This window comes from Argiope bruennichi, chromosome 3, assembly GCF_947563725.1.
Source record: "Argiope bruennichi chromosome 3, qqArgBrue1.1, whole genome shotgun sequence".
Classification (NCBI taxonomy): domain Eukaryota; kingdom Metazoa; phylum Arthropoda; class Arachnida; order Araneae; family Araneidae; genus Argiope; species Argiope bruennichi.
Genome location: NC_079153.1, coordinates 22270345 through 22295831, shown reverse-complemented (window position 1 = coordinate 22295831; position 25487 = coordinate 22270345). Strand labels below are relative to the sequence as shown.

The 25487-nt window shown below is 29.7% G+C and overlaps 1 protein-coding gene across 5 annotated transcripts in view; it reads right to left on the bottom strand.

Moving 5' to 3' along the window:
* Nucleotides 1-25487, bottom strand: part of LOC129962633 (dual oxidase maturation factor 2-like) — a 222775-nt gene that overhangs the window by 69954 nt on the left and 127334 nt on the right. For 3 of the 5 annotated variants that reach the window (XM_056076489.1, XM_056076488.1, XM_056076490.1), the window contains exons 4-5: nucleotides 16194-16328; nucleotides 10133-10195 (exon numbers count right to left, since the gene is read on the bottom strand). In XM_056076489.1, coding sequence (XP_055932464.1) covers nucleotides 10133-10195; nucleotides 16194-16328 — 198 coding nt within the window. Of the gene's footprint in view, nucleotides 1-10132; nucleotides 10196-16193; nucleotides 16329-17505; nucleotides 17525-19929; nucleotides 19948-25487 lie in introns of those variants that run through there. The other 2 variants (XM_056076492.1, XM_056076493.1) reach the window with 2 other exon arrangements.

Below are 25487 nucleotides of genomic sequence, written 5' to 3'. Positions count from 1 at the left end.
TTTCAAAATATTTTTGAGTGTATCTTTCGTTGTTTTAGCTAATACGTTTTTACTGATGGGCGTTGCGAAAGCATTAGTTACATTTTTTGTGTATTATATAATTAAGACCATATTTTAAAAGTGAAACAGAGGAATCAAGTTTGAAGCCTTTTCGTATTATGTTGGTTTGATTAGGAGGTTCGAATATTTTTTAAATTATATTTTTAATTAAATAAATTTCCTTTTATTCCGAAAATGTTTCATTCTCAGAAATTGCTTTTGTTGAAAGAAGGAAAGATGTTAAGTTGTTCGAAAGAAGAAAAATCTTTTGTTTTGAAAAGCATTGAAAAAATGTTTAAAAATATTGATTTAATATGTCCTACTTCACCAAATTTACTCTCGGTTGAAAAAAAATAAAGTCTAAGAAAAAAATCTGAAATATCAAGTTCTTTGGATTCAGAAGACAGCGAGATTCAGAGAGCCGAGGTTTTATTAATAACGCTTATCACTTGGGAAAATATGTGAAACATGTCACTCTAACAGGTTATTATATTATTAAAGATTATTACTCATTATTATTAAAGGTCCTGGATGGTACCAACCTCATAAGGTTTACGATTAAACACTTTTTCAGAGTAATGAATAATCTATGATGCAAGCAGAAAAAAAGATAAGAAAAAAGAAGCTAACGCATAATGTGTGCCGAAGAAATCTCAGATATCTCAGTGACTCATGATGGTATTTAGTCATTCCTCGTCAATGGTGATATCATGTTTTCATTCGTGTAGAAACTTCATACTCTTCATTATTCCTGCCATATATTCTTTCATTTGAGCAATATTTTGGCACTAGGTCGACAACGTTTTTGCGCTAGAAGTGGAAGTCTTATTATAGGATAAATAGAAATGCAATGTTTCCCATCAATTTTGTCTCCATATATATATATAATAGTCGTGAGAACATCCCCCGATCGAATGGATATAAGTCTAAAAGGGATCATGTCCTATGGTGAACTGATTAAATTTTGAGTTGAAGGAGGCTTCCATATTGACATAATAGAATATTATAGACAATATAACAGTAATATGAGGCTTCGTCTTCGAAAGAAGACATTTATCTTACCATATATCAAGGGAAAGCTTTTAAAGAGTCTTTCTTCTTGATATATGATTTTTGAAAATGCGATCTTGATTTTAGTCTGTCTTAAGCCGCGATCCAACGACCGGAGGATCTTCACAGATGTGGTCATAAAACTGTCACCCTTCCTTCGTGGTGCCACCCCCGCCTGTGGCAGCGGACCCACGACCAGAGAAATCTTCAGACGGCACGCGTTCCCCTTTCGACCGCTCAAAACCCTCAGTTTCTTTGACTGCCTCTCCCCCATAGCCTAAACAAATTTTCCGGCTCTTTGATGTTTATCCATCTACCGACATTTTGCGGGAAGCTACAGGCGTACTACAGGCGTACCACGGGCGACGGGGGAGTGTGTTCCCCCAGTGGGTAGGATGTCAGATTTATGACCAAATCCGTGAGGTGGCAGGTCGTTGGACCGCCGCTTTATAATGCCTCTAAATTGCTTGAAAGATGTGCTGGAAATGGGCATCGCTATTCTGTACCTCTATTAGAAGACAAATTTCACTTGCACACCACTTTCCAAAATTCTATACGCACTAACGAAAATTTGTTTGGCGAATTCAACATGGAACATGACATCTATGGAGTCTCTTTAGGCTTCTCGATCTTATGATCTCTGCTATGAAGTCAATATTCTACTATTAAGACACCATGGTTCTTTATTCAATACGGGAGATAGGAAGACAACATTTGGTTTGCTTCTCAAAATAGATTGTATTTTTTTTAACTGCTTAAATTTCAACATTCTCCTTGAAAAAAAAAAGAAAGCAACCGTTTTTTCTCATTTCAAATATATAAATTTTGATGTCTTAAGTTATTCTAGCATTTTTTATTTTTTTTTGCATGACAGTATTGTATTTTATAGTAATACTTGCAATTTAAAACATTTAATTTATTGGAATTGGTCTGTATAACAATTAATTGCTGTAATAGCTAAAATTGGAATTCTTAATGTAATTATTTGAAATTCATTAAAAAATTTCAAATGGGCATAATAGCATAAAAAATTATCTAAAAATTCATAAACTGGTATCTCTTAAAAATGAGTTGAAAAAAATACATTCATTATTATTCCTAAATGTAGCGAAGATTATCCAAAAAATTATTTTAGCTGGAAGTATATTTTCTTTAGAAATTTTAAATCTAGGAATTTATTCAAGTGTAAATGAAAAGATGGATTCACTTGGATTTCCAAATCAATATTAACCACGACACTCATATACTTCTACCATAACAGTATAATAAAAAATTCCCAGTAACTTAATAAGCTCTGAAAAAATTGTGCATTGATATTTTTCATTATTTCAATTTTTTAAAATTATTATCTCGGATTGCAGTCTCTTCAATTTATCTAAAGATATGAAAGAGTAACTGAAAATACCGAGATATTTTTTAGCTTATTTAAATGCTGACGTAGTTTATTCCATAAAAAAACAAGCATTCCAGTTTCCTTGTTTTTCTCTAAGCTCTTTCTTTAAATTGTAGCATATAAATATATTCAAAAGTACGTTACTCTAAACGATTTATTTGAAACTACCGTTAAATTGAGCCATTTCTTTCGCACTATGTTTATTTTGGTCACTTTAAACAACAGTGTGATATATCAAGCATCCAAGTAGCGATCACTTCTAAAAGATGGTTTAACGCCCTTCGCGATTCCCGGACGACAATAAGGAAGAGCCTTCCGCGCAAAAGACGTCGTTTTCACGGAAGCCTCGTTCTCCGCGCATGGCTGGGTTTCAATAATTCTCACAGCTTTTATGAAAGGAGCCTCCCCATAAAAATCTTCCCAGAAGAAAGAGAGATAGAAACGCATAATACGTGAAAAAAAAGGCAAGAATTTTTGTTTACAAAAGGGAAGAATTCCGATTCTGAAACAAATTTCAAAAAGTGGATTCCTTTGCCATTTACTTGAAAAGCGAAATAAATTTAACAAAAATATTTTTCCACAGCACTTTCATTGCTGTTCTAAATCGTTATTTTCTACTTTAATTTATAATTCATAATTATAAACATGGAACCCTGTAATGTATTTTTCAGAAATCTGCCACCAGGTGGTGCTGCTCGAATGCAATTAGAAATTTTATTAAATAAGTCTATAAAATTAATACACAAATTATTAAAATAATAAATAAAAGCTTGTAGAAATTTATATATTTGCGCGAATTAAGAGAAATTCTGTAGCATTTATAGTTCAAAAATTTTAAAACGAGTGACACATGTAATGCATTGGCTCAAGTCACAATTTATTGAACTATATACAGTGAAACTCCTGCCTCTCTTTATCCCTTGAAAAACCAAGTAATCACACTTCTGATCTGATTGTCCGAACTTTCATATTCTCAAATATGAATCTACGAAATAATTTGCCTTGATTACAAATGTTGATAATATCTTCAGAATTTTTTTTAGTAAGTTAATTTGAGGACATTTTTGTCAGAAAATATTGTGTGCACCTATACTGGATACACGAAAATATTTTTAGTGTATAGACTAGTTTTAGTGCATAGAATGTTTTTAGTTAGTAGACTCTAGAACTAGATCTTCAAAAATGACATCAAAATATCTCAAGTATGAGGGAATAATGTGCAGAGGCATACTGGTTCAATTCCTTGCTCTTGTTGCTCTTCAATATACGCCTTGTATTTTGAAGGCTCACACACAACTGTTAAGAAATGATGGCAAATTTCAACAGAATTCCTTCGAAAAGGGGATGGAAATAAGATGCTGCCGTATTAGTAAGCGAATTGTCACTTAACTGAGGGGTAAGGAAATTTGCTTGCTAGGGTAACAAGGTTCATTGCTGCTGAAAGGCAATAAGTCTGGTTGAAAGGTTGTTACGTGTATCTTTCGTAACTGGAATTACTATGAATTGGTTACATAGCCCAAAATTATTATTCGCAGTGGTCGGATTCTGATGTTTACTCCGCATACTAGGGCAGGATAATTCACTAAAGAAACACTTCTTCAGAGAAGAACATAGGAGAACTTTAGGAACCTGAAATCGACTATATTTAAAGATAATGCACCTATGAAGTCCCTTCAAATCCATTAGACAGTGCATCTTTCAACAAATTCCTTTTAATCGAAATGATAGTTGTGTTAAAAAGTAGAGTGATACATATTTTTAATTCATGTTCAATAAAGGCTTTTTGTTGCTTATTTGCTTCATATCAAAGAAATTTGCAATAAATAAATAAAAAATAAAAGTAATTTTTAACACGACAGTCTAAATTGACTGCATCTTCCGTAAGGAACTATCGAAGCAATAAACGCATTTCCTATGATTTGACTTCGAACAATGCACCCAGCTGAAGGTTAACGCTATCAATCAAGTTCATATGTTGTATATTGTACTTTAGTACAGTGTGATTTATTTATAAACATCAAAGTGAAAACATAAAATAAATAGTCGAACTTTTAAAACAAAAGAGAAAAATGATTTATTAAAAAAAATATCTTCTTGCAACATGCAGTGAATTAACGGTCGGTAAATCATACTCAAGTTCCAGAAACTGATAGAGCAAATAAATAAATAAAGGAAATTTTCTAATATTCCATTCTTAAAACTATGTAATGACTACGAGATATGTTATCAGTGGTGCCATCCATGGTCAACAGGCGTTTGAATACATCGTTTTTCATTTATTTTTTCACTGTCTCTAAATGTCTCATACAAAATACTGTCCGTTTGTACTCCATTACTCATTATAAAGATGATAAAATGGAAGGAGATCATCGTCAACAATCACAAGTGTAAAAAATCTCATTCATAGTTTTTTTCATCGCCTCGAATTTCCGTTTAACTTTCTTAAATAAAAAATGGGATTCCTGACATGTTTACGCCAACAGCGAAACAATAAGCATAACTTTCCACCTTTCTAAAATGAAAAGGCGAATTCTTTACCAGCAGTGAGTTATATAAGCTGTTCGAGTGTCCTTTTTGTCAACTAACAAAAGACCTACTCAGAATCTTGTTCAGAGGCGGAAAAAGAAAACCAATCTGATATACGAGAGGCGGAAGAAGACAGCCACACTTGACATTTATGATACTTGCATTGCGAACGTTTAGCACAAGCGGAAAGAACGAGACGTCCTTTTTCTTTCGATGCGTTTCTTTTGAGGGCGGTCAAGGCGATTCTTTTTGTTTCGATGACCATCATCGACGTTCAATAACAAGCGAACAATATTTTGTCTCTTCCTCGTCCTAAAATTTAGCGACGAGCGGGATCAGTGGAACCTTGCATTGTGACTGTTGGCAACCTTCAATTTCAAAATTGGTTCTTCTGAACACTGCTAAGAAGTGTGTGTTTAGATAAATAGTTATTGATTTGATAAACGTTCGATTATGAATTTATCCACTGTGAAGGATTCATGTTGAAGTTCAAAAGCACATCTTAACTAGCAAAAGCAAAATCCAAAAACGAATACCGTTATTAAGACACCCATTTATCAATTCATTTTGATCACATTGCATCGTTCGCACTTTGGGTTAAAAGCCATATATCTTAATTCCATGTCAGTTACAAAAAGTACAAATAATTAATTCAAACTACTTTATATATCTAAAATCCCGCTGTTGATTTCAGAGTGATTGTCATTTATCGATAAATAAAAACTGCAGTTTAGTATATAATTGATGCAGTTGCATTATTCAACAGTTGGGAGTCCTGGCAAGATGTTTGGGTTGTCTTACGAATATTAAATTCATCTCTATCACTTACTATATAAGACTTTATTTTCTAAGGTACTTAATCATTCTTTATGATATTGTTAATGGAGTTGAAACAATCATAATTTAGAAGCAGTAAAGAAACAGCTTAATATTTATTCAATATAATTTTCTTCCTAAATTTTTAGAATTTTGAAGTTTATATCGGGTCGGTGTGCCTCAAATAGGCCATGGAACCTGCTATTTTGTAAGTCCAGCCGTACGAGTATCTTCATCCTCATAATGAGCAAGAACAGGGATTAATGACCAATTAAATTTTTTTTAAATAAAACCCAAAATTAGGATTAAAAAGGATTCGCCATAATAGCTGCAGTTTTAACTAATAAATAAGTGTATGAAAATAACTAAAAATCTGTTTCAAAATTCTGGAATTCTGTTTTGCGTTTTATACCGTTATTCTTTACAAGAAATTGTCCTGAAAATAAATTATTTTCAGAAAATGTAGATTTTGAGTTGTATTAAAAGTATTCAAGTTCTTTTCATCAGAACAGAAAAGATTTTTATGAAGCCTCTGTTATATAAATTAAATTGTCTGCGTGGAAAAAAGAAGTCGTGCATTTTCGCCGACGGAAAAAAAGGAATAATTTTCTTTTACCCCATTCAAAAAACACTTTTGGGTTCGTCACGAAGTGCCAGCTGGGATGTTTATCTTTTCTTAATTTTTTTTCTTTTTTGAAGTCATATTTTGATACTTAATAATGTATTTCAAAAATAAAATTCAGTGACTGACCTCTTGGTAACCTTATGGTATAAAAATAATAACTTTTACGAAAAGAAAAAGAAGTATTAATAGAATTAAACTTTTTCATTCTTTTTCGTGGCTTATCATTTATATCAAGAAGTTGAAATTTGTTACTCTCAAGGGGATAGGGGAAAATAAAAAATTCAGAATATGCTAAGATAATGGTACTTGTACTTTTTTTTTCTTCTCATATCAAGTACAATGACGAAACTAACTTTCCAAAAAAACATCGAAACATCGTAGTCAGGATAATGTTATGAGCTTTATTTGCCTGTCTTTATATTTATAAAAGTGTTCTAATTATAACAGCAATAATGTGCTCATAAAAAGTATTTAATACCACCGCAATGTGAGCATTAATTCAGTATCTAAAACAACGAAAAGTAATGTTAAAAAATATTGTTGAAAATTTATTAAAACTAGAATTAAATTTCAGTAATAAAATTAGTATAACTGAAACAGTTACTTTTGAATTTTTAAACAGACGGAAAAATAATTGTTGTACTATATTTACATACCACTGAGAAAAAACACACAAATTTCGATTTTTTTTTCAGTAAAAAATGCTATTAAATTTTTGGCAAATCTTTTAGTAATGAAATTGCGTGCCGAATCCTGTAGTTCTATATCTCATGTTTGCCCTGCAAAGTGATTGAACGATTTTTATAACCTGTATGTCGTATGAGGCAATTTACATAAAGTTTGCCAATCTATAAATATTATGATAAAAATTATTATTCAGAAGAAAAAAAATTAATCACAGAGCTATTTTTTTCTGCTATTTTGTGTTTCATATTCGATAAAATTTTAAAAAGTAATGATAAATAATCATTACTTTTGATCAAATTTTCACGAATATTCCGAAAATTTTATACTATTTATGAACATCGTTGGAAATTCGCAAGCCTAAGCCATCAAAACGGATTAATTTAAAGATTTCATTTTATGAGTTTTTTTAATTCAATATTCGATACCACTCTCAGCTTTGAACGCATATTTTAGTTGCATTAAAAAAATAAGACGTTTTGAGTTCCCACCCCTTGTTTTTAGCAAATTTCAAAAAATTCAAGATGTTGTAAAAAAAATTGAGCGATTGTGGAGATAAAAAAAAAACACTTTGACATGAATTTATATCAGAAATGTCAAAATCAATCAAATGTTTATCAATCAGCTGTGAGATTGATAAAAAATATTTAAAAAATTGAAAAAAATGTTTATAAAAGATTTTCTGAAAAATGACCTATAAGATTCTTAAAAACTAATATGCTTCAATATCAAATATTTTATACTTATGAATAAAATCGTGTAATTGGAAAATCAGCTTTCATAATTCTAAGAGTTTCATTGATTTACACATGATTTATTTTAAAATCATTAAGCATGAAATTATCATATCGAAATGAAATGCAAATCATTGAAATAAAGTAGCTTTAAGATCATTTAAAGGAAAATTTTGCAGCTTTTTTCTTTTTAATTTGTAGGTGTTTGTGGTTCGTTGAATTTTTTTAATCCTCTTTCTAAAAAAAGGTGTCCATCTTTTAAGAATTTTTCTATGAATAGAATTTTTAATCCTATTACAATTTTTATGCTATATATTACTTTGTATAGGCTTTGAAAATTCCAGAAATCAATTTGAAATTTATTCATACAGAGCACTAGTTTTAATCTTTCCCATAAACCCTATGGCTTTTTTGTATTCCTCAAACCACTGTCTTTTTTAGACATCCAACCGTAAATTTATGATACGGACAATCAACCTTTCCCAGAAGTCAATGCATGAAGCAAAAGCAAACAGTGAAAGATACAGTTATGTAAGGTGAAGAACCGCAGAAATGTTTCGAATTCTTCCTTTGATTGCGAAAACCTATTATGAACAGGAAATGCATATCATCCGAGATTCAGCAATAGAATGCAAATACGGATGCTTGGCTTCTGCTTAATGAGAGCTTATGAACATTTACTCTTTAAATATTGCCCTAACCATTAGTGTTAGATAAGTAATTGATTAAATATTAACCTAATAGATTTTACTTCATTTCTCGCAGTTTTTAATCATTGCCAATCCTATTTACGAATTAGTACTAGAAAAATAATGAATGCAGCATCCATGATGATGATTTTCATTAAAATTATTGATATGCTAAACAAACAAAGATAAAATTCATGATATATAAAAACATGTTTATAGATGCTGCCAATTTATTCTGATCTTTTTGAGAAGATTTTCTTATTGCTATTCTTTATAAATTTACGATATGGTTGTTCATTAAAAATGTATTGCAAGGGGATTTTAAATAAATGAATTATTGTATATAAAATCTAAAAGTATTTCCTGTGAACTAATTTCATTTAAAAAAATTCTTTTTCCGTCCAGGAAGGAAAGAAATAAAATTTATTTTAACCCTCTTAAATAAGGCTCTCTCTTCTTTGTAGTTCTCACCTTTTCTAACTAAACTTTGTGGAATGTTTATTTTAATAAATGTCTTAATAGTATTTATCATGAAATTTCTGATAAAAGATGTATTTTTAGACAAAAATACATTAATTTACATGAAATATTTCCTATGATTCTGAGATATTAGTTGATTTTGAAATAAAATCAGATAAAAAATAAAACAACTGCAAATTTTATATAAGACATTTGTAATTTTTATGTCTTTCTAGATCGATACTCGTTGTTTAATGTTTTTTAAAATATAAAAAATTTTGCCATTTTCTCTTAGATTTAAAATTCACTTATACAACATAAAACGTTCAGTATATTTCCATTTATAATTTAAAAATTATTCAAAAATTTTACAAAAGATGAAAATGAAAACCATGATTAAAAATGAATCATACTAAATAAAAAATTAATCCCTTTAGTATAAATTTTAAAAATATATTATTCTACATTAAAAGAATGCAATTATTTGTATTATATCAAAATCATTCTATCTTTAGTGGCAGCTCATTAAAATTCCATTAAATGAACTTTAATAAAATGTTAAATCGAAATTTGGTGGATGAAGAAAAAAATTGCAAATGCAAATTTTTATTATTATTTCTTTCACTTTATCCACGTATGTTCAATCTTAAAAATATTTCTTATTAATATTAGCAGTAGAATTCAGAGATGAAAATATTTTCTTGGAACTTTCAGATACAGTTTTTTTTTTCTTTTCCAAATACCAGCATTTTTTATTCATCTTGTAGCAGCATGTTTGTTCCAAATGATGTTTCAATAAATCTTGTTTCAATTTATTTCATTGTTTCGATGAACTAAATGCATGAGATCAAAATAATACTTCAATTATAGTCTTTATTTAACCTGAATAATAAAACATACCCTTACTTTATCGTTATGAGATCTATAACAAAGGCTAACTATTCACTGCTAAGATAACGTATCTGGATATTGTAATCGTTCTTGGACAAGTTCGCATAATTAACAATTAACTGTTGGAGGACAAAGTGTCACAAATTCTGAAGCTGATAGTACCGTGCTTTAGGTCTAATAATGAATATATCTTAGGAATAATTTAAGAAAATATTTAAAGTCTTACCTCCAACCCATCGGAACCTCTCATTGTAGTTGATGTCTTCGCTGCGCTTGTGGATGGGGGCCGCTAAAAAGGAACAGAAAACAAAAGATGAGTCATTTCTGATTCAAACATTCAATGTTTAATTTAATGCTTTTAATTTTTTTAAATCCAGAACAAAACTGGACACATAACTATTCTTGTTCAGAGTTGAATTTCTGTGGCTTTTTAGAATAGAAATCATAGCTTCCAATTTAATTGATTTATAATATGCCTCACTTCTTACGTTTGAAATAAGTTTATCTAACATGCCACAGTTATACGCTCAGAGTGAGCATGGGGAGAAGGGGGGGGGGGGGTAAATTAAGCAAAAATTAGCAAAAGTATTGTATAAGGAAAATTTTTCCACTTTAAAATGTTTAACTTAAAAAAAATCACTGTTATTTTTAAGTCTTTGAATCTTTTTATTGATTTTTATGAAGTTTGCAGAATGGTGCTATTATGAAATTTGTCGAAACTCCATAATACGTGAAATTCACAAAATCGACACTCTTCGAAGAGTAAAAATATAATTTACCTTCTGTTAATCGTAATATCTAGCACATACTAACTACATTATCATCATCAAACTATAATTTTTTCAGTGATTGATCGTTAAACGTATATAAAATTAATTAATGTCTATAAAATTAAATGTCTTTAAAATTTCATTTGCAATCATATGCAATACTCATTTGCAATATCAATCATTTTTTATATAAAATTTGCCATTTAACTTTTAACTCAGTGTTAATATTAACATTTTTTCGAAGTGCAGCATTTATAATAGGAAACTAACACATTCCAATATATAAATAATATTTTCACGTCAATCTGTCTATATATGCAGTTGAAAATAAGAAATTCATTAATAATTTGAATTATTATTTAATCATATCTTTGTATAAATGCAGTTAGCAAGGCTAATTTTTCTCAAAAATTATTATAATATTTCTTAAACCTGGAGAATAATCATTTAAAATGCCAATTCTTTTAGTGAAATAATATTTCTAATAAATAAATTGTGGATATCTATATTATTTTTCACATTGGTTTATGTCAAATCTCAATGCGAGTCAATGCAAGAGTTGTTTTATTGAAGAAGAAATGCGTCTTGACACTTGATCAGTATACAAAAAATAATTGGTTGGTTGAGTTGCGTTGCGTTTTATGGCGCAAGAGCCATATTTGACTAAACTGCGCCAAACACTAGCAAAAAATAATTGATTATCAATGATTGTTTCTTTAAGTCCCAAGTTTCCACATTTTTGCTAAAAAGACTTTTCCTGTGAAATCAAAATGCTTTCGTTACGGGCAAAGTTGTTCACTATCCGTAATTCTTTTCCACATCCGGAAATAAGAATGCATTTCATAAATATTTACGACTAAAGACTTCCTTTGATTTTTCCTAATAACTTGGGAAATTATTTCTTTTCATAATCAAATTTCACAGCAATTTCATTTAACATCAGCAGCTGTGACATGTTATAAATGTCTTTATTGCATTTCTGTCTTTTATCCTGTCTTTTTGGCGATACTACGCCAAAAAGGGAATCTGTTGCAATAACTTATCGCAGTTTTGTGTTTTTTAGTACTGGTGAAGTTTTATTAATGTCCCAATTTATAGTTACAAAAGGATTTCTTTAGGATGATTTTAATCATTTTGAACTGGGAATCTAAGATGAGGTTGAAACGTGAGGCCAACTAAACAGCAGAAAATCTCCTTGCTGCTAAATAAAAATATTTAAAATCGTGGATGCATTCGAATATCGTATTAATAAGATTATATCAGATATAACATAACCGAACATTACATTAAAACAATAATCTTTCAAAAGAATTAAAGAAGTGACATTTCTGCACCGGCGCTTTTCTAGAAATTAATTCAGACGTATCGGATTCGTCATTTGCTTGCTCCGCTGATTATACTACGGTTGATTCTTGGCTTAGTCAAGGACAATGAAATTCCATCGATTTTAAAGGAAACTTTGAATATAATAATTAAGTAGAATTTATATTTTTTGCTTGGCTAAAGGAAACAAAGGAAATTCATTGAGGAACATTTCTTTTTAAGAGTAAGCTAAATTATAAGAGTTTGATTAGAATAAGAAAAGAACTGAGTAATATGGTGAAAAGATAGATCTTTTAGGGAGAAGTAAAAATTAGAGGAGCATTTTTGGTATTAACTCCGAATTCACAAAAATATAACTTTAAAAAAGAAATATCAATCAAAAGACAATTAAGCAATAGAATTAAAGCATTTAAGGCTTATGGAAATATGCTATTAAAAATGTAAGAAAAAAATGATTTTTAACTTCCATCAAACTTTTTTAACATTCAAAAAAAAAAAAAAATACTAACAAGGTTGGCAGGAGGAAAACGGATGAGTCGAAGGTTCTTCCATTAGAATACTTTCCTGTTACCGACCTGCAGGATCGCGGATTCGAGGTCAAAACTTTTTATCAATTTTTTGAAAAACAAATTATTGTTGACTGAAGCGAAAGTTTTTATTTATGAAAGAATTATCTCTGTATCTCATTTAAAATATTGGATACTGTCATGTTAAAAATTTGCATATATGCATACACTAAGTAAATTATTAAATTCTGCATATTTTATTTTATAAGTTTTTAAGGTATCCTAGGTTGAAAACAGGAATTGGGATGAAAGTTCACATTTTTATTTTTATTTATTTATTTTACAGTTTCAAAAATAGGTACATTTCTGTTTACTTTGTCTCTATGACAATTGGTAGCCAAGTTACAGCAAACTATTGACATGTAAATGATGCTTATTTATAAGCGTTTCAAAACTTTAAAAGCATTTTCTGGAGAAGGAGTATTTTCATATATTCTACATTATGAATATCGTCACATTTCAAAAAATAATCAAGATATCTTTATGAAATTTATATTTAGGACCCGTCATCTTATACAGAATGCAATGAACTATGAATTTGATGTTGAATGTTTTAGAAATGGATTTATGGTTTTTAATTTAAATAAAAGTGTTGAAATTGTTCCAAATTATTTGCTGAAAATAATTCCAAATTTATATATAATTTCGTAAATTACACACAAAAATTTTATTTTTGAATGTAATTCTTAGATAATTGTTAAACTATGTTACACATGTAATGTTACAAAGAAAAATGAAAAACTAATAATTTTTTTCTCTGCACTGATCCTTGCTTCTAAATACTAAAATTTACATCAAAGTTTGCTTTTTATTCAAATGTTGCATATATATTTAAATAATTTCACTTTTATTCATCATTTTATCCTTATATTAATAAACAAATATCATATAAACAATTTTTTTTTGAAAAAAATCACCTTCCAATCTAGTCGGATACCTTAAGTAGATTATGCATAAACAGAAGCATGTGAAAGAAATGCTACCCTTGCAAGACTATTTAGTTTCTTGATTTGATATCTAATTTTCTATTTACACTCCAGGCAGTTGAGAATAAATTTATAGTTGAGATAATGAGAACCATAATGAAATTATATCTTAAAAATCCTCATAGCCTTCATAAGAGAATGAGGTTGACTTTACAAATTTTATTTTTCTTACAAGCAGGTAAAATGAGACTCGAACTTCAAAAATTTCTCAAACTCAAAAACTCTTATAGCTAATAAATACTATCTAATTTTGTAACGGAAATCATGGTTTCAAAACTCTGCAGGAACACAAGAATACCAGTTTCTTCCGGAAAAGTTCTCGAGAAAAATAAAATATAAATACTTTTATAGAATATGAAGTGTTGTACACTTCTTTCACTGTCAAATCCTAATTAGAACGATCCCAACAATTTCAGCTCCTAAGGAAAGATAACCTTACTGGCACCTATTTCTCTCAATTATGGCTTTTTTTATTCTTCGTCAAATATACATTCGAAGCAACGCTCTCATTTCCAAGTGCTCTCCAACTTGAGCTGTTATATGACTGGAAATTCTCAAGTGAAATACTTAACACTTGTGAATAAGACACTTCTATTTTAAGCAAAATAAACAAAAAAAAAAAAAAAAAAAAAAAAAATACAAGCGACGAAAAAGATGAAAGGGTGTTTGGTGCTTGTTTATGACACGACGTATTAAACATCTAAAAATTGTTAGAACTTATTTTTGTTTTGTGAAAGAGTTTAAGAGTTTTGAGAACGAGAACTTGTTTGAATATTATAAAAGATTTGCCCGGTATTTGATAATAGCAGTAATATATCACATCTTTAAATGGCGTGTACATTTAAATATTAATTCAAGCTTCAACGAAGATGATATTTCTACATTTTTAATCTATGCCCTTTGATTTTATAACTGAATAAAACATAATAATTTCTAAATTCTCGGCAAAAAAAAATTCCCTGGGAATGGAAATGCTTAGCTTTGAAAACAGAGGGAAGTGGATTTGAAACACCATTGTACTGAAGGTGAGGCGTGCATACAAACCTAGATAACGCTATTATGTTATAGATATTATAGATAACGCTATTATGTTATAGATATTATAGATAACGCTATTATGTTATAGATATTATAGATAACGCTATTATGTTATAGATATTATAGATAACTCTAAATTTATATATATGCCTATAAATCTCTTGTGGGCAAACACTATTCCATTAGTGTATATGTAGAATTTTGAATTACTTACAATTCTAAAATTACTGAAATTAACAAATTTTTAATTGATTTCTTTCAACTGTAATTATATTTTCTTTGGTGTTCAGTCCATAATCTATTTTTAAATCTATAATTTAAATCATAATTAAACGCTATTGCGTTTAACTCATTAGTCCTGACAGCTTCATATATTTCATTCAATACTTAAGACATAGGTTTTTTTTCAGTTCTAAAGCATATTTATTTTAATATAAACAGGGCATATTTTTAATGTTAACAAGAAATTATAACTCATTACATCTTCCAGAAATACAGTAAATTAAACTTGAAAAATAAAATATTGCAAGAAATATAGCAATATAGGACTCTATAATGATGTATGAATTGTAGACATGACACATCCTGTCTATAAGGTAAGCAAACAGTAAAAAAAAAAAAAAAAAAAAAAAAAAGAAGCAGAAAAAGAAACAAATCAACGCAAACTAGTATTTGATGCACCATAGTTAACACTTTCCAAATTGACAAGTGAAAATAATTGGGAACACAGATTTGTAAGAAAATTTCTATACATGAAAAAAAGTATAAATATTTTTTGAGATTTAAAAGACTGTTTTGATTTAAATGGTTCGTGTACATTGGCTCTTATGAATCAAGTGAAAGCATAAAATTAAATTACTTAGGAAAAACTACAAAATATATGCCATCTTTGTCTATTTAATAATCAGACTCTGACAGTTGGACTTCCCTCAGAAAGTATTGATTGCATCTCGGCTTTTTCCTAAAAATTGAGGAATAAGGTTGCCTTTTGCAAGAAACCAGTAAAGTTACCAAAAAATGCCTAAATGAGCAGAAGCGAGAAGGGTGTAAAGCCAACTTGTTCATTCTAAAAGCCTCACTCGATTTGGAAATTACTTTTAAAAAATAATATGTTGACTTTTCTTCTATTTCAAATTCATGTCAACTGTTAGCTTAAATTTTTTATTGGCCTTATAATCATTTTTTTAAAAATTATGTTAAATATGTGGGATGATGCAATGAATATTCTCTTTGAATGCTATTAGAGCTTATAAACTTTTCATAGTCATTATTAAGAGTAACTTTAGTCTAACACGTAATTATCTTTTGGATAAAAATAATAAAATTTGAACTCTATAACTAAAACCTAAAAGAATACCAAAAAATTCAAAAAATGTTTTTCGTGTTAAAATAACAATCCAAGTAAATATATCAAAAATAGTATAATTTGGTAACTTAAAAGTACCTAGTAGTTCATTAAGTAGACCAAAAATAGGCAAAGATCTTTGTGTGTGGTTTCTACGAGCTTATCGGGTATTTTTTTAACGATTTTTTAACATTTTTTTTTATTTGGGCCCTTACAGTGTTCTCTGTAAACCAAAAATGAGGCAATTGTGACTTCTTACCTCTGAGTGTGATGTTGACACTGTTGAGGCCTATCTTGACTCCTACGTCTGCGTAGATCTTCTCCCTGGAGAAGGCTTTGTAGGGACTAGAGATGGTGGCCGAAGCGACGTGCCACTCCGTGCCATAGTTGGAGACTGGAAAAGAAGGACACATTTCACACCATTAATTATCTTAAATAAGAAAAAAAACAATCTTTACATTCCTCTTCAGTAAAAATATCTAGATAACCTTCTCATTGAAATCACAAGAGAGACAAATTCGGATAAAAAAAATCCTCCATTAATGAAAAACAAATTAGCAGCTATACATTAAAATTGAAGACATGTACTATACAAATTAAGATTATCTGGCCTATTAAATAGACATTAAACATAACAATAGCTGTTACTATATTGAATGTTTAATAAAACTGTGTTCAATCAAGGATAAAATAGAAAGTGATGCACAAATGAAAATAATCAACATGAAAGAACAATTTTTATTAGTCAAACATTAGTTTACAATATGTTTCTTAACCATTTCATTAAGACGTCTAGAATATAAATGTAAAAGAAAAAGAAAAATGAAAAGAGACAAAAACCTCTAACCCAAAATATCGTCGTATAATAATTTCTTAGGGCATGGTTCATCTATCTTTATTTTATTCTTCTAATTAATTCTTAATTAAATACCCTCGTACACACAAAAAGTAAATTTAATATCGCTTAAGAGTATAAATCTAGTGAATAAAATAATTTATATATTGTTAAAATATTTTTAAAGAGAAAAAAATTGTACAAGATTGAAACTAGTATCACTAAAAATTGTGCATTTTAAAGTAATGTGAATATGGATTTTGTGTAACAATATTCTTCAAAATTATTAAAGAAAAAACGAAAGAAATGCGATTACTTTTAATAAAAAAACCTAATTAAAGTTTTGAAAACCACTTTCTAAGATAGAACCTTCTAAAGAAGTAACTATGGACTAAAGTTAGTAGATTTAGGTTGAGTGGTCTGTTCTATGGAGTGTTTTGAACGATTATTGGGTTATATATGTCACATAACACAATGTACTAATAACGCGCAAACTTATATAAACAATATCATGTCAAAAAATTGTTTAATTTCTTATTGCGTTAATTTATATACAATATTTCTTGCTTTACGATAAGCTTTTTCTAGCTCTTATAATACTGTCGGGTTTTTTTTAAATAAAAAAAAAAAATCGCATAGAAAAGTAATAAACAAGCATTCAAAGAATATAGCTTTGTGGGCTGCACATATTTTTTCTACGCAATTATCAGAAAGTTATGTTAGAAACCATCCGTACAAAAATAAAAGACATCTCTTTCAATTTTCGTTCTCACCAGTGTCGAATTTTACAGATGTTCCCAACCACTCCCATGTTTCTCTGTTCTTTCTTCCGATGACGAAACAAACAGATGTCGTATGTATGACGCTGATGTATGATGCAATTCTACAAATCTATAAAACGCAAACGATGTTTCTTCTTGTGTTTATGATGCTAATGTTGAATTGAGTATTAAAAACAAAACTTTCAGGAAAGGCCTCATCGTATGATTTATTTACTGTCGACGCCACACATCACTTTACAATAAATTTATGACTCAACGAATTCCAAAGTTTAAAGCACGCAATTTATGAAGAAATGCGAATTACTGCTTCTAACAACATGTTAATGAAAGATAATAGAAATCAAATGTAACTAGCAAATAAAAAATTACTAATAAATATTAAAAAATCTGTGCATTTATAACTGGAAAGATTTCTTGATTTCAAGCATTAAAATTCATTTAAAAAAGGAAATTGGAGCATATTCTCTTCTTAATAATTTAATATTATGCGTAAAACATTCCATATTAAAAGTGATAATTCAAACATAGTAAAATAAAACTTTATAAAGCAGGAATTTGAATTTAAATCACAATTTAAAAATGAAACAGTGATTTCTACTATTATAAAACTGGCACTCGATACGACTACAATATTGAATAGGGAAGGAGTTCTGAATGACAAAATATTAATTTATGATTTATATTATTAATGCATTTCAAAACTTGTTACACCTTATAAAAAAGCTTAAAAAATAATGATATTTTTTAGATACCATCGAAAGTATTGAAAAACTTGAATCTTCTGACCGGAACATCGGCAATCAATCAATTCAATTAGAATCTATACACTGTCGTTTATTTGCTTGCATACAAAAGTTTTGAAATAATATCCTAAATACTTCATCGTGAGTTAAGAAAAAAATATTTTGTGCATTTAAGAAAAAATAAATTATTATTTTTCCATAAATCTGCCAGTCGGATTATGCAAGGAACACACTTCGTTGTTTTGTCAATTTTTGAGAATGGAGCAAAAATGCTAATGAAAAATTTAATTTAATACTCTTTTCAGTTACCTTGATGCAATTTATCATTATTACTATAATCGCATAATCAGGGTGAAAGATTAAAGTGTGCGATTTTTAAACTATACATTGGAATCAAAGTTTTAAATAAATTTTAAGTGAAATTAAGCAGGCATATTTTTCTCATGTAAGCAAAATAAAGTACTTCAGAAGTAATTTCATTTTAATGTTAATTTCAAATACTTTTAAAGAAGAGATCATACAAACATTTCTTTCGTCAGCGATATAAACATTGAGGATTAAATAAAAATATAGCAAATAGCTATCCAATTTTGTTAAGAAAATTGTCTTGATTTTATTATGTAACATTTTCCTATAATTGTTTTATTAGATAATTAAAGGTTTTTGTTTTATTCCAGCAGTCGTGCATCTAAAAAGCTTTTTATCGATGCATAAATGAAATTTGTTACATATATTAAGTATAATTTTTAACATAAATACATACATTTGAAGAATAATTTTTTTACTGCGTATTTTTTCATTTGTTTTAGGGATAAACAAAAACTTAGAGTATTTTATTGACCATAAGTTGCATTCGCATGTTATTTTAAATTTGATGTATCTGAACCACTCTTATTTAATGCGATTTTAAATTTTTATTTTTATAGCAAAAATATAGTGACTATCCATGATCAGTAGAGGTGCTATAGGTAAAAGACATGAAGTACCATTACTACATTATTAAATAAAGCAAACTAATATAGAAACTCGACATAAGACAAATTCGACATTTGTATTTTGGATATAGCATATCTATATGCAATGTAGACATTTAATTTTTCATACAAAATTGGTTTGGTTTAAATTAGTTTGGTTAGATTAATGCTGCATTTTAAAGCTGTATGACAGCAATTTTAGAATTTTTAAATTACTTCTTTTCTGTAGTTCTCGAAATCTATCGAATCTCAGAATTTTGGATCGTGATCAGTAGACCAGCAGGCACCTGAATCAGTATTCAAATTTCCATCCTATATCCATGAGAGAGCGTTTAACCATTCCATGGCTCGACGCGACTCTCGAATCTCAAAATTGAAAACTTATCACTAAACTTCAGAAGTCCTTTGAAAGTTTATAGATCCTAGACCCTATTCATTCGTTTCTTGACCCATGAGCAACAATTGCTATCCATCAAGTATTTCATGATACAATGGGGGTAGAGTAATAATTCTATTAATGGCACGATTAGCATAGATTAGCATCCATATAGAGAGAGGAGAATGAATTACAATGGCTTATTGAAACAGCATTTGTACCATCATAAAGAAAATGTTAATTCGTGTTAAGGAACAATAAATATTAATTCCAAAGGATACGAACTTTCTACCGTGCCTCGTTCCCTTTAGGGTATTGTTAATATTTCAATTCTAAAATAATATCAATGACAAAATTCGATCGGATGATACTCGTATGACAAGAAGAAGATTTTCAATAACTTTACTAAATTGTGCAATCCCCCACCACTCGATCATTTAAAAATTCGTGTTTTCACTTCACAGCCTATACAAGAAGGATAAAAAAGTGAAAAAAGATTCGAACCTTCTGTCCGAAACATCGTAATACGATACTGTTTTAGACGCAATTTTCTTTATTTTTAATTATATAACAGTGATAACATATACGCAAAATATATATTTACTATCGTCGAAACATATGTATATATAAATGTAGTTACTGAAACATAAAAAAAAAAAACTTTTGCAAAATGCATTTAAAAATTTGTTTAAATACTTATTAAAATTAAGAAATTAAGTTATCCAGATATAAAATGGCTTAATTATTTAAAAAATTAATTTTTAAAGTGATGTAAAATTAATTTTTTGCAATAATATGATCCGAAACTTAAAATTTTTTAAATTGATTTTTAGTTAAAAAGCCTATTAAAATTATGAAAATGCTTTGTTAGTGATTATTTGCTACTTAAAAACAGTCTATTTACCGAATTTAATAGCACTAAGATTTTTAAACATGCATATCGCAATTTACAGATAAAAAATATCAACTTATAAATATAATCATTTTCAAATTTTAGATTTTAAGTTTGGCATCAACCTAAGTAAAAAAGTAGAGTTCTTGGCTTTCTATTATTTGATACTTTCAATTCGTATTCACCATGACTTGCGAGTATGAATACGAAGCAATTGAAATTCCATGCCTACAGCAGGAAATAATAAATGTTTTTGTGGCTGGGGATGAACACAGTGGAAAATGCTCTCTTATTAAAGTGTTCACAAATTCTGAAATCGAAAAAACCAACAACGAGCTAAAGTGTGTCGTAGAATGTTTATATACTTTGGAGTCGAGTACCGCTTTTCTCAGAATCTGGTACGTCCAGAACTTGTATGGTGCCATGGAGGACCTGAAAGAAATCTGTAATCACCAAAAAAGCGTCATTCTTTTCTGCTATTCCAGAAATTGTATCGACACACTTGTGAACCTTTTGGTACAATGGATACCAGAAATAAAGGAGCAGATTGGTACCAGTGTGCCAGGGCTTCTAGTAGAAACTGAAAATAACTTGACAATATCGGAATCGAGGTGTCAATTCTTTGGTATAAAGCATTTCAGCTCGCTTGAAGATGAACCTTCTGTTATGCTCAGACTCCATCTAAATGGATTTCTTCGATGTTCGATTAATGATGTAACGTCTGTGGAAAAAGTATTTCGTGCAGCTGTGACCTTTGCATCATGAAAAAAAAAATATTTCGTGCAGCTGTGACCTTTGCATCATGAAAAAAAAAAATATTTCGTGCAGTTGTGACCTTTGCATCATGAAAAAGAAATATTAAAATATATAGAGCCATTTTTTTTATTTCAATTTTATTCTCCAAATGGAAGGATTACATTGAAAGATTCTGGCAAAATTCTTCAGATCAGTATTTAATGCATTGATTAGGTATAGAGAACAACACAATAGTAATGTAATAGATTGCACTAATCCATTTAGTTATTTCTCCAGTTTCGACTGTGCCATCGGAAATTTTCCGTAACGATATTTTTTAACGAATTTCATTTAAAATCTGTAAATGATCAAATGATCCAAAATTTTAAACAAGTGTAAAAGCTTTGAAAATGTATCTGAGTGATATTATGTTGCGATATCGAATGTGTGTTAATAATGGAGTCCAAAGATCTAGAAACTTTTTTTTGAATCTGGTATGCAATATATAAATTTCAGCGGCTATTTCTTTTACAGAAAAATCTTGAGCGCGAACATTGTCGGTATGATTTTTTTTTCTGAATAAATCTTTCACACTTTCAGTTTATCCATTTGTTTTCATCTTCACTTGAATAGCATTACTATTACGTTAATATTATAAGAAAAGCGTACTGACGTAGCCAAGGCTGAATGACACCGGGGACATAAATAATCTTTCTGACTTTACCTTCAAACTAACAATTTAAAAATAAAAAATTTATCTTGCCGTGTTTCTTAAAAATATAGTATAAAATATCTATACTCTTCCCTTTGTACCTATTTTTTTCTGCACGATAGAATAAACAATTGCAATGTTAATAATAGTGCTTCATTTTTTGCATAATATTTTTGCATGTTGATGCATCTTAAAAGATATGCGTTTTGCTACAAAAAATTATCTTAGATTTCTGAAATGAATTTATTGCCACTCTGTAGCCAGAAAATACTTAAAATGTGAAAAAAAATTAGAATTTACCCTTTTTTAGTTATTATTTTCCACAAGGTTTGATATTCCTTATTGACTATTGAATTCTGGTCAAGTGCTCTCAAGTCTGCATTTCCGTATTGAAACTGCAATGATTTAATAAATGCAATGACTATCAGACGTGTTTATAATTAATTACCTGACAATTAAAAGTCTTCTTTTTACTGATCAAAAGAGGTATAGTACGCCAGCTTTAGAAGACATACAAAGACTTCCTGAGATATTAAAATAGTAGCAAGGAACGAAGAATAGACACAGGTCTAGGATAACTATATTTAGCCAATGCTTTGAGCCGTGGTGGTCTAGTGGTAAGATCTCGCCTTCGAAACTAAACCAATTTTTTTTTGTTTATTTTATCTAATGCATGCTAATTTCAGCATTGAACTTCTGATATGACATGGGGAATTTAGAAATAGAGATGTCAAATGACGTGTTTCCTCATCGTTTATTTATCTGTTATGTAAAACCTGATATACTCCTAATATACTTCTTGTGTTGCTTCGGAACGAGATGTTAATATACCTAAACTAAGCAGCATTTTACATTAATTAGAGCTCTCTGCGTCGAATTCTAGCATTTATGCTCTATGCAATGCAATGAAATAAAAGTTCCATGCAATAAAAAAGGGGAAGAAGGAACTCGGAATTTAGCTGCGAGCTAATATATTAGCTTAAAAATAAATCAACTGGCTCTTAAGATATGTAAATGGGGAAAAGGTCTGTCTACTTTTCAGTATCTTTATATAATATCTCTTGTCTTAGGGTAGAATGAAAAAAGCATCAGATGCATAATTATTTGGTTAATATCTACCACAATAGCGGCCTACTCCACTGTACTGTCTCTGAAATTTGATACAAAAATGTGAGCAATAATATGCTAAATGTTACTTAGATATTTTTATGGTCGACTTTCCTTTTTCGCAGGTCAAAATTTGAATGCCAGTTCTAGTAGTGGGAAGTAAATATATATATATATTTTTAAATCTTATTAATGGAATGTGGCCAGTTTATCAACCCCCAGACTTTCTTTCATATTAGTCTGCAATGTGAGTGCAGTAAAGTTTCTTCGTTACATTGAAAATTACTATTAGAATTGCCAACGCGTTAAATAAGCTTTTAATCCCCCAAAGGGAAAGCTGTTAACTACTCATACTGTGAAGTACGTGTAGGTGTATGGAACTCAGACAACCTGTAAAGCTATATTAACCTTCTAAATGGAACATCCCTGGATTGCAAGGAATACAAATCATAATGATCCCTGTTCCAGGCAATCACGATTTTTTTATTTTATTGGGAGAGGGATATTATTATTCAATCCACAGAAAGGGATGTCCGAACAAGATTTGAGTAAAAACACTTATTTCAACAAATGAAAACATGAAAACTTCTAAATTTTAATTGAGCTACCACTTTTTCCATCGTCTGACAAAGCTTGAACGACTTGGAGGACAGATATATTAGTTAAATTAGGGAACCAACTTTGGAGGCTGAGTTTTGATCCTCTAAAGGTTGGTAATTATGGGAAGATTTACCGCTATGTTACTGATTTATCAAAATTTTATACATACTATAGAGTTATTCCTTATCGTCCATGGCTATATATACAAAGTTCATGGTTATAAATATAGGGTTATTCAAAAAGAACGAACAAGTTTAAAATATTTATTTCTATTGAACGGCAATAGATAGAGACAAGTATACGATATATCCCTAGATAATGAGAAGTGCACATCTTTATTATATGCATTCAACATAACTTCCATTTATTTTGTGACAAACGTCGAATAAGAAGTTCATTTCTTATAACACTTAAATTATTTAGTCCTTGATTATTGATATTTAGTCCTGATACTATAACTTGAAGAGTAGAAGACAGGGCTTTAAAGCACTTGCCATATATTGATTGTAGAATTCTAAGCTCTCGGCTTTCTCTGCTTGTGGATTTCTTATGATTATGTTCGAAACACTTTCGAATTTACTCAATATTTTCATCCGACATGCAAGGGTGACTGTTGCTTTTTCGTTTGTATATGCAGCCATTTTCTACAAATTTCTTGAACCAGCCTTAAATATGTTTATGACGAAGCGGCTCTTTGCTGAACTTATAGCAAAATGCAAGCTACAATGCAGCATTATAAATTTATTCTTTGTATGCTATATCTCACACGAAGCGACTTTGGCTTTTTCTTGTGAACATTCTGCTTTTACTAGGAATATCCTCTTTCTCTATCCAGTGAGATATGGTACGTGTCTCTCTACCTACTGCCATTCATTGGAAATAAGAATTGTAAACCTATTCTTTAATTTAGAATAACTCCGTATATTGCTTTTATTATGTATTCATAGACAGGAATTTGCTAATAGATCTTAACGAAGCGAATGCAGCGACCAGTCCGAATCAGCCGTCCGACGTATGCGAATGAAGGCAGTTGACTCATCGAGTGAATGAAAGTGCTTTGCATTCGGGCGGGTCACTCTCTGTGACCTTCTTCTCCACTTCCGGGAATCCCCGGGCCAGTGCCCTCCGGGCCCCAACCCACTTCGTGAGTCTGAAACCAATACGACGGTCCACTGGTCCGATTTTGAATGGCCTTTCCCTCCACCCCTCTGCCCCGTTGCAACAGCTAATTTGTTTATCAAGTAGAAAAGTAGATGCAAAACGTCTTATCTTCTCTAGAGAGTACAACATTGTTTCTTCATGCTGAACTTTTTCAATCATTTTCAAGCTATGATTATGAAATGTAAGAAATGTATTGACTTTTCGTTTTTGAAGAAAATGTGTTTTAACAGTTATACATCAGTTATGTGTTTTAATAGTCCGACAGCAGTTTTGCCAAATCAGAGTTTCGATCAGAGAACGATGTCTTATATATACTATATATAAAATCCTTCCACTAAGACCACTTCGAAACGAAAATAATTTCATGTTGAGGTCGTAAAAAAAAAAAAGTATTTTGAAATCATATTTAGCAGTTGCGCTTAAAAATTCGAAGCAATGTTCAGTTTTATCTTAACCATTTCAGTCCCAAGAAGAATCAGAAAAACCTTGTCAAAACTTTCCAAGTGAGGTGATAGCATTTATTTTATTTAACATCCTTGTTTAACCCTTTATAGCGCATATTTATTTATATTGAAACGCATTTAATTTCTTGGATTTGTAAAAACAGTACTTTTTTGACGACGTAATAGGGCATCA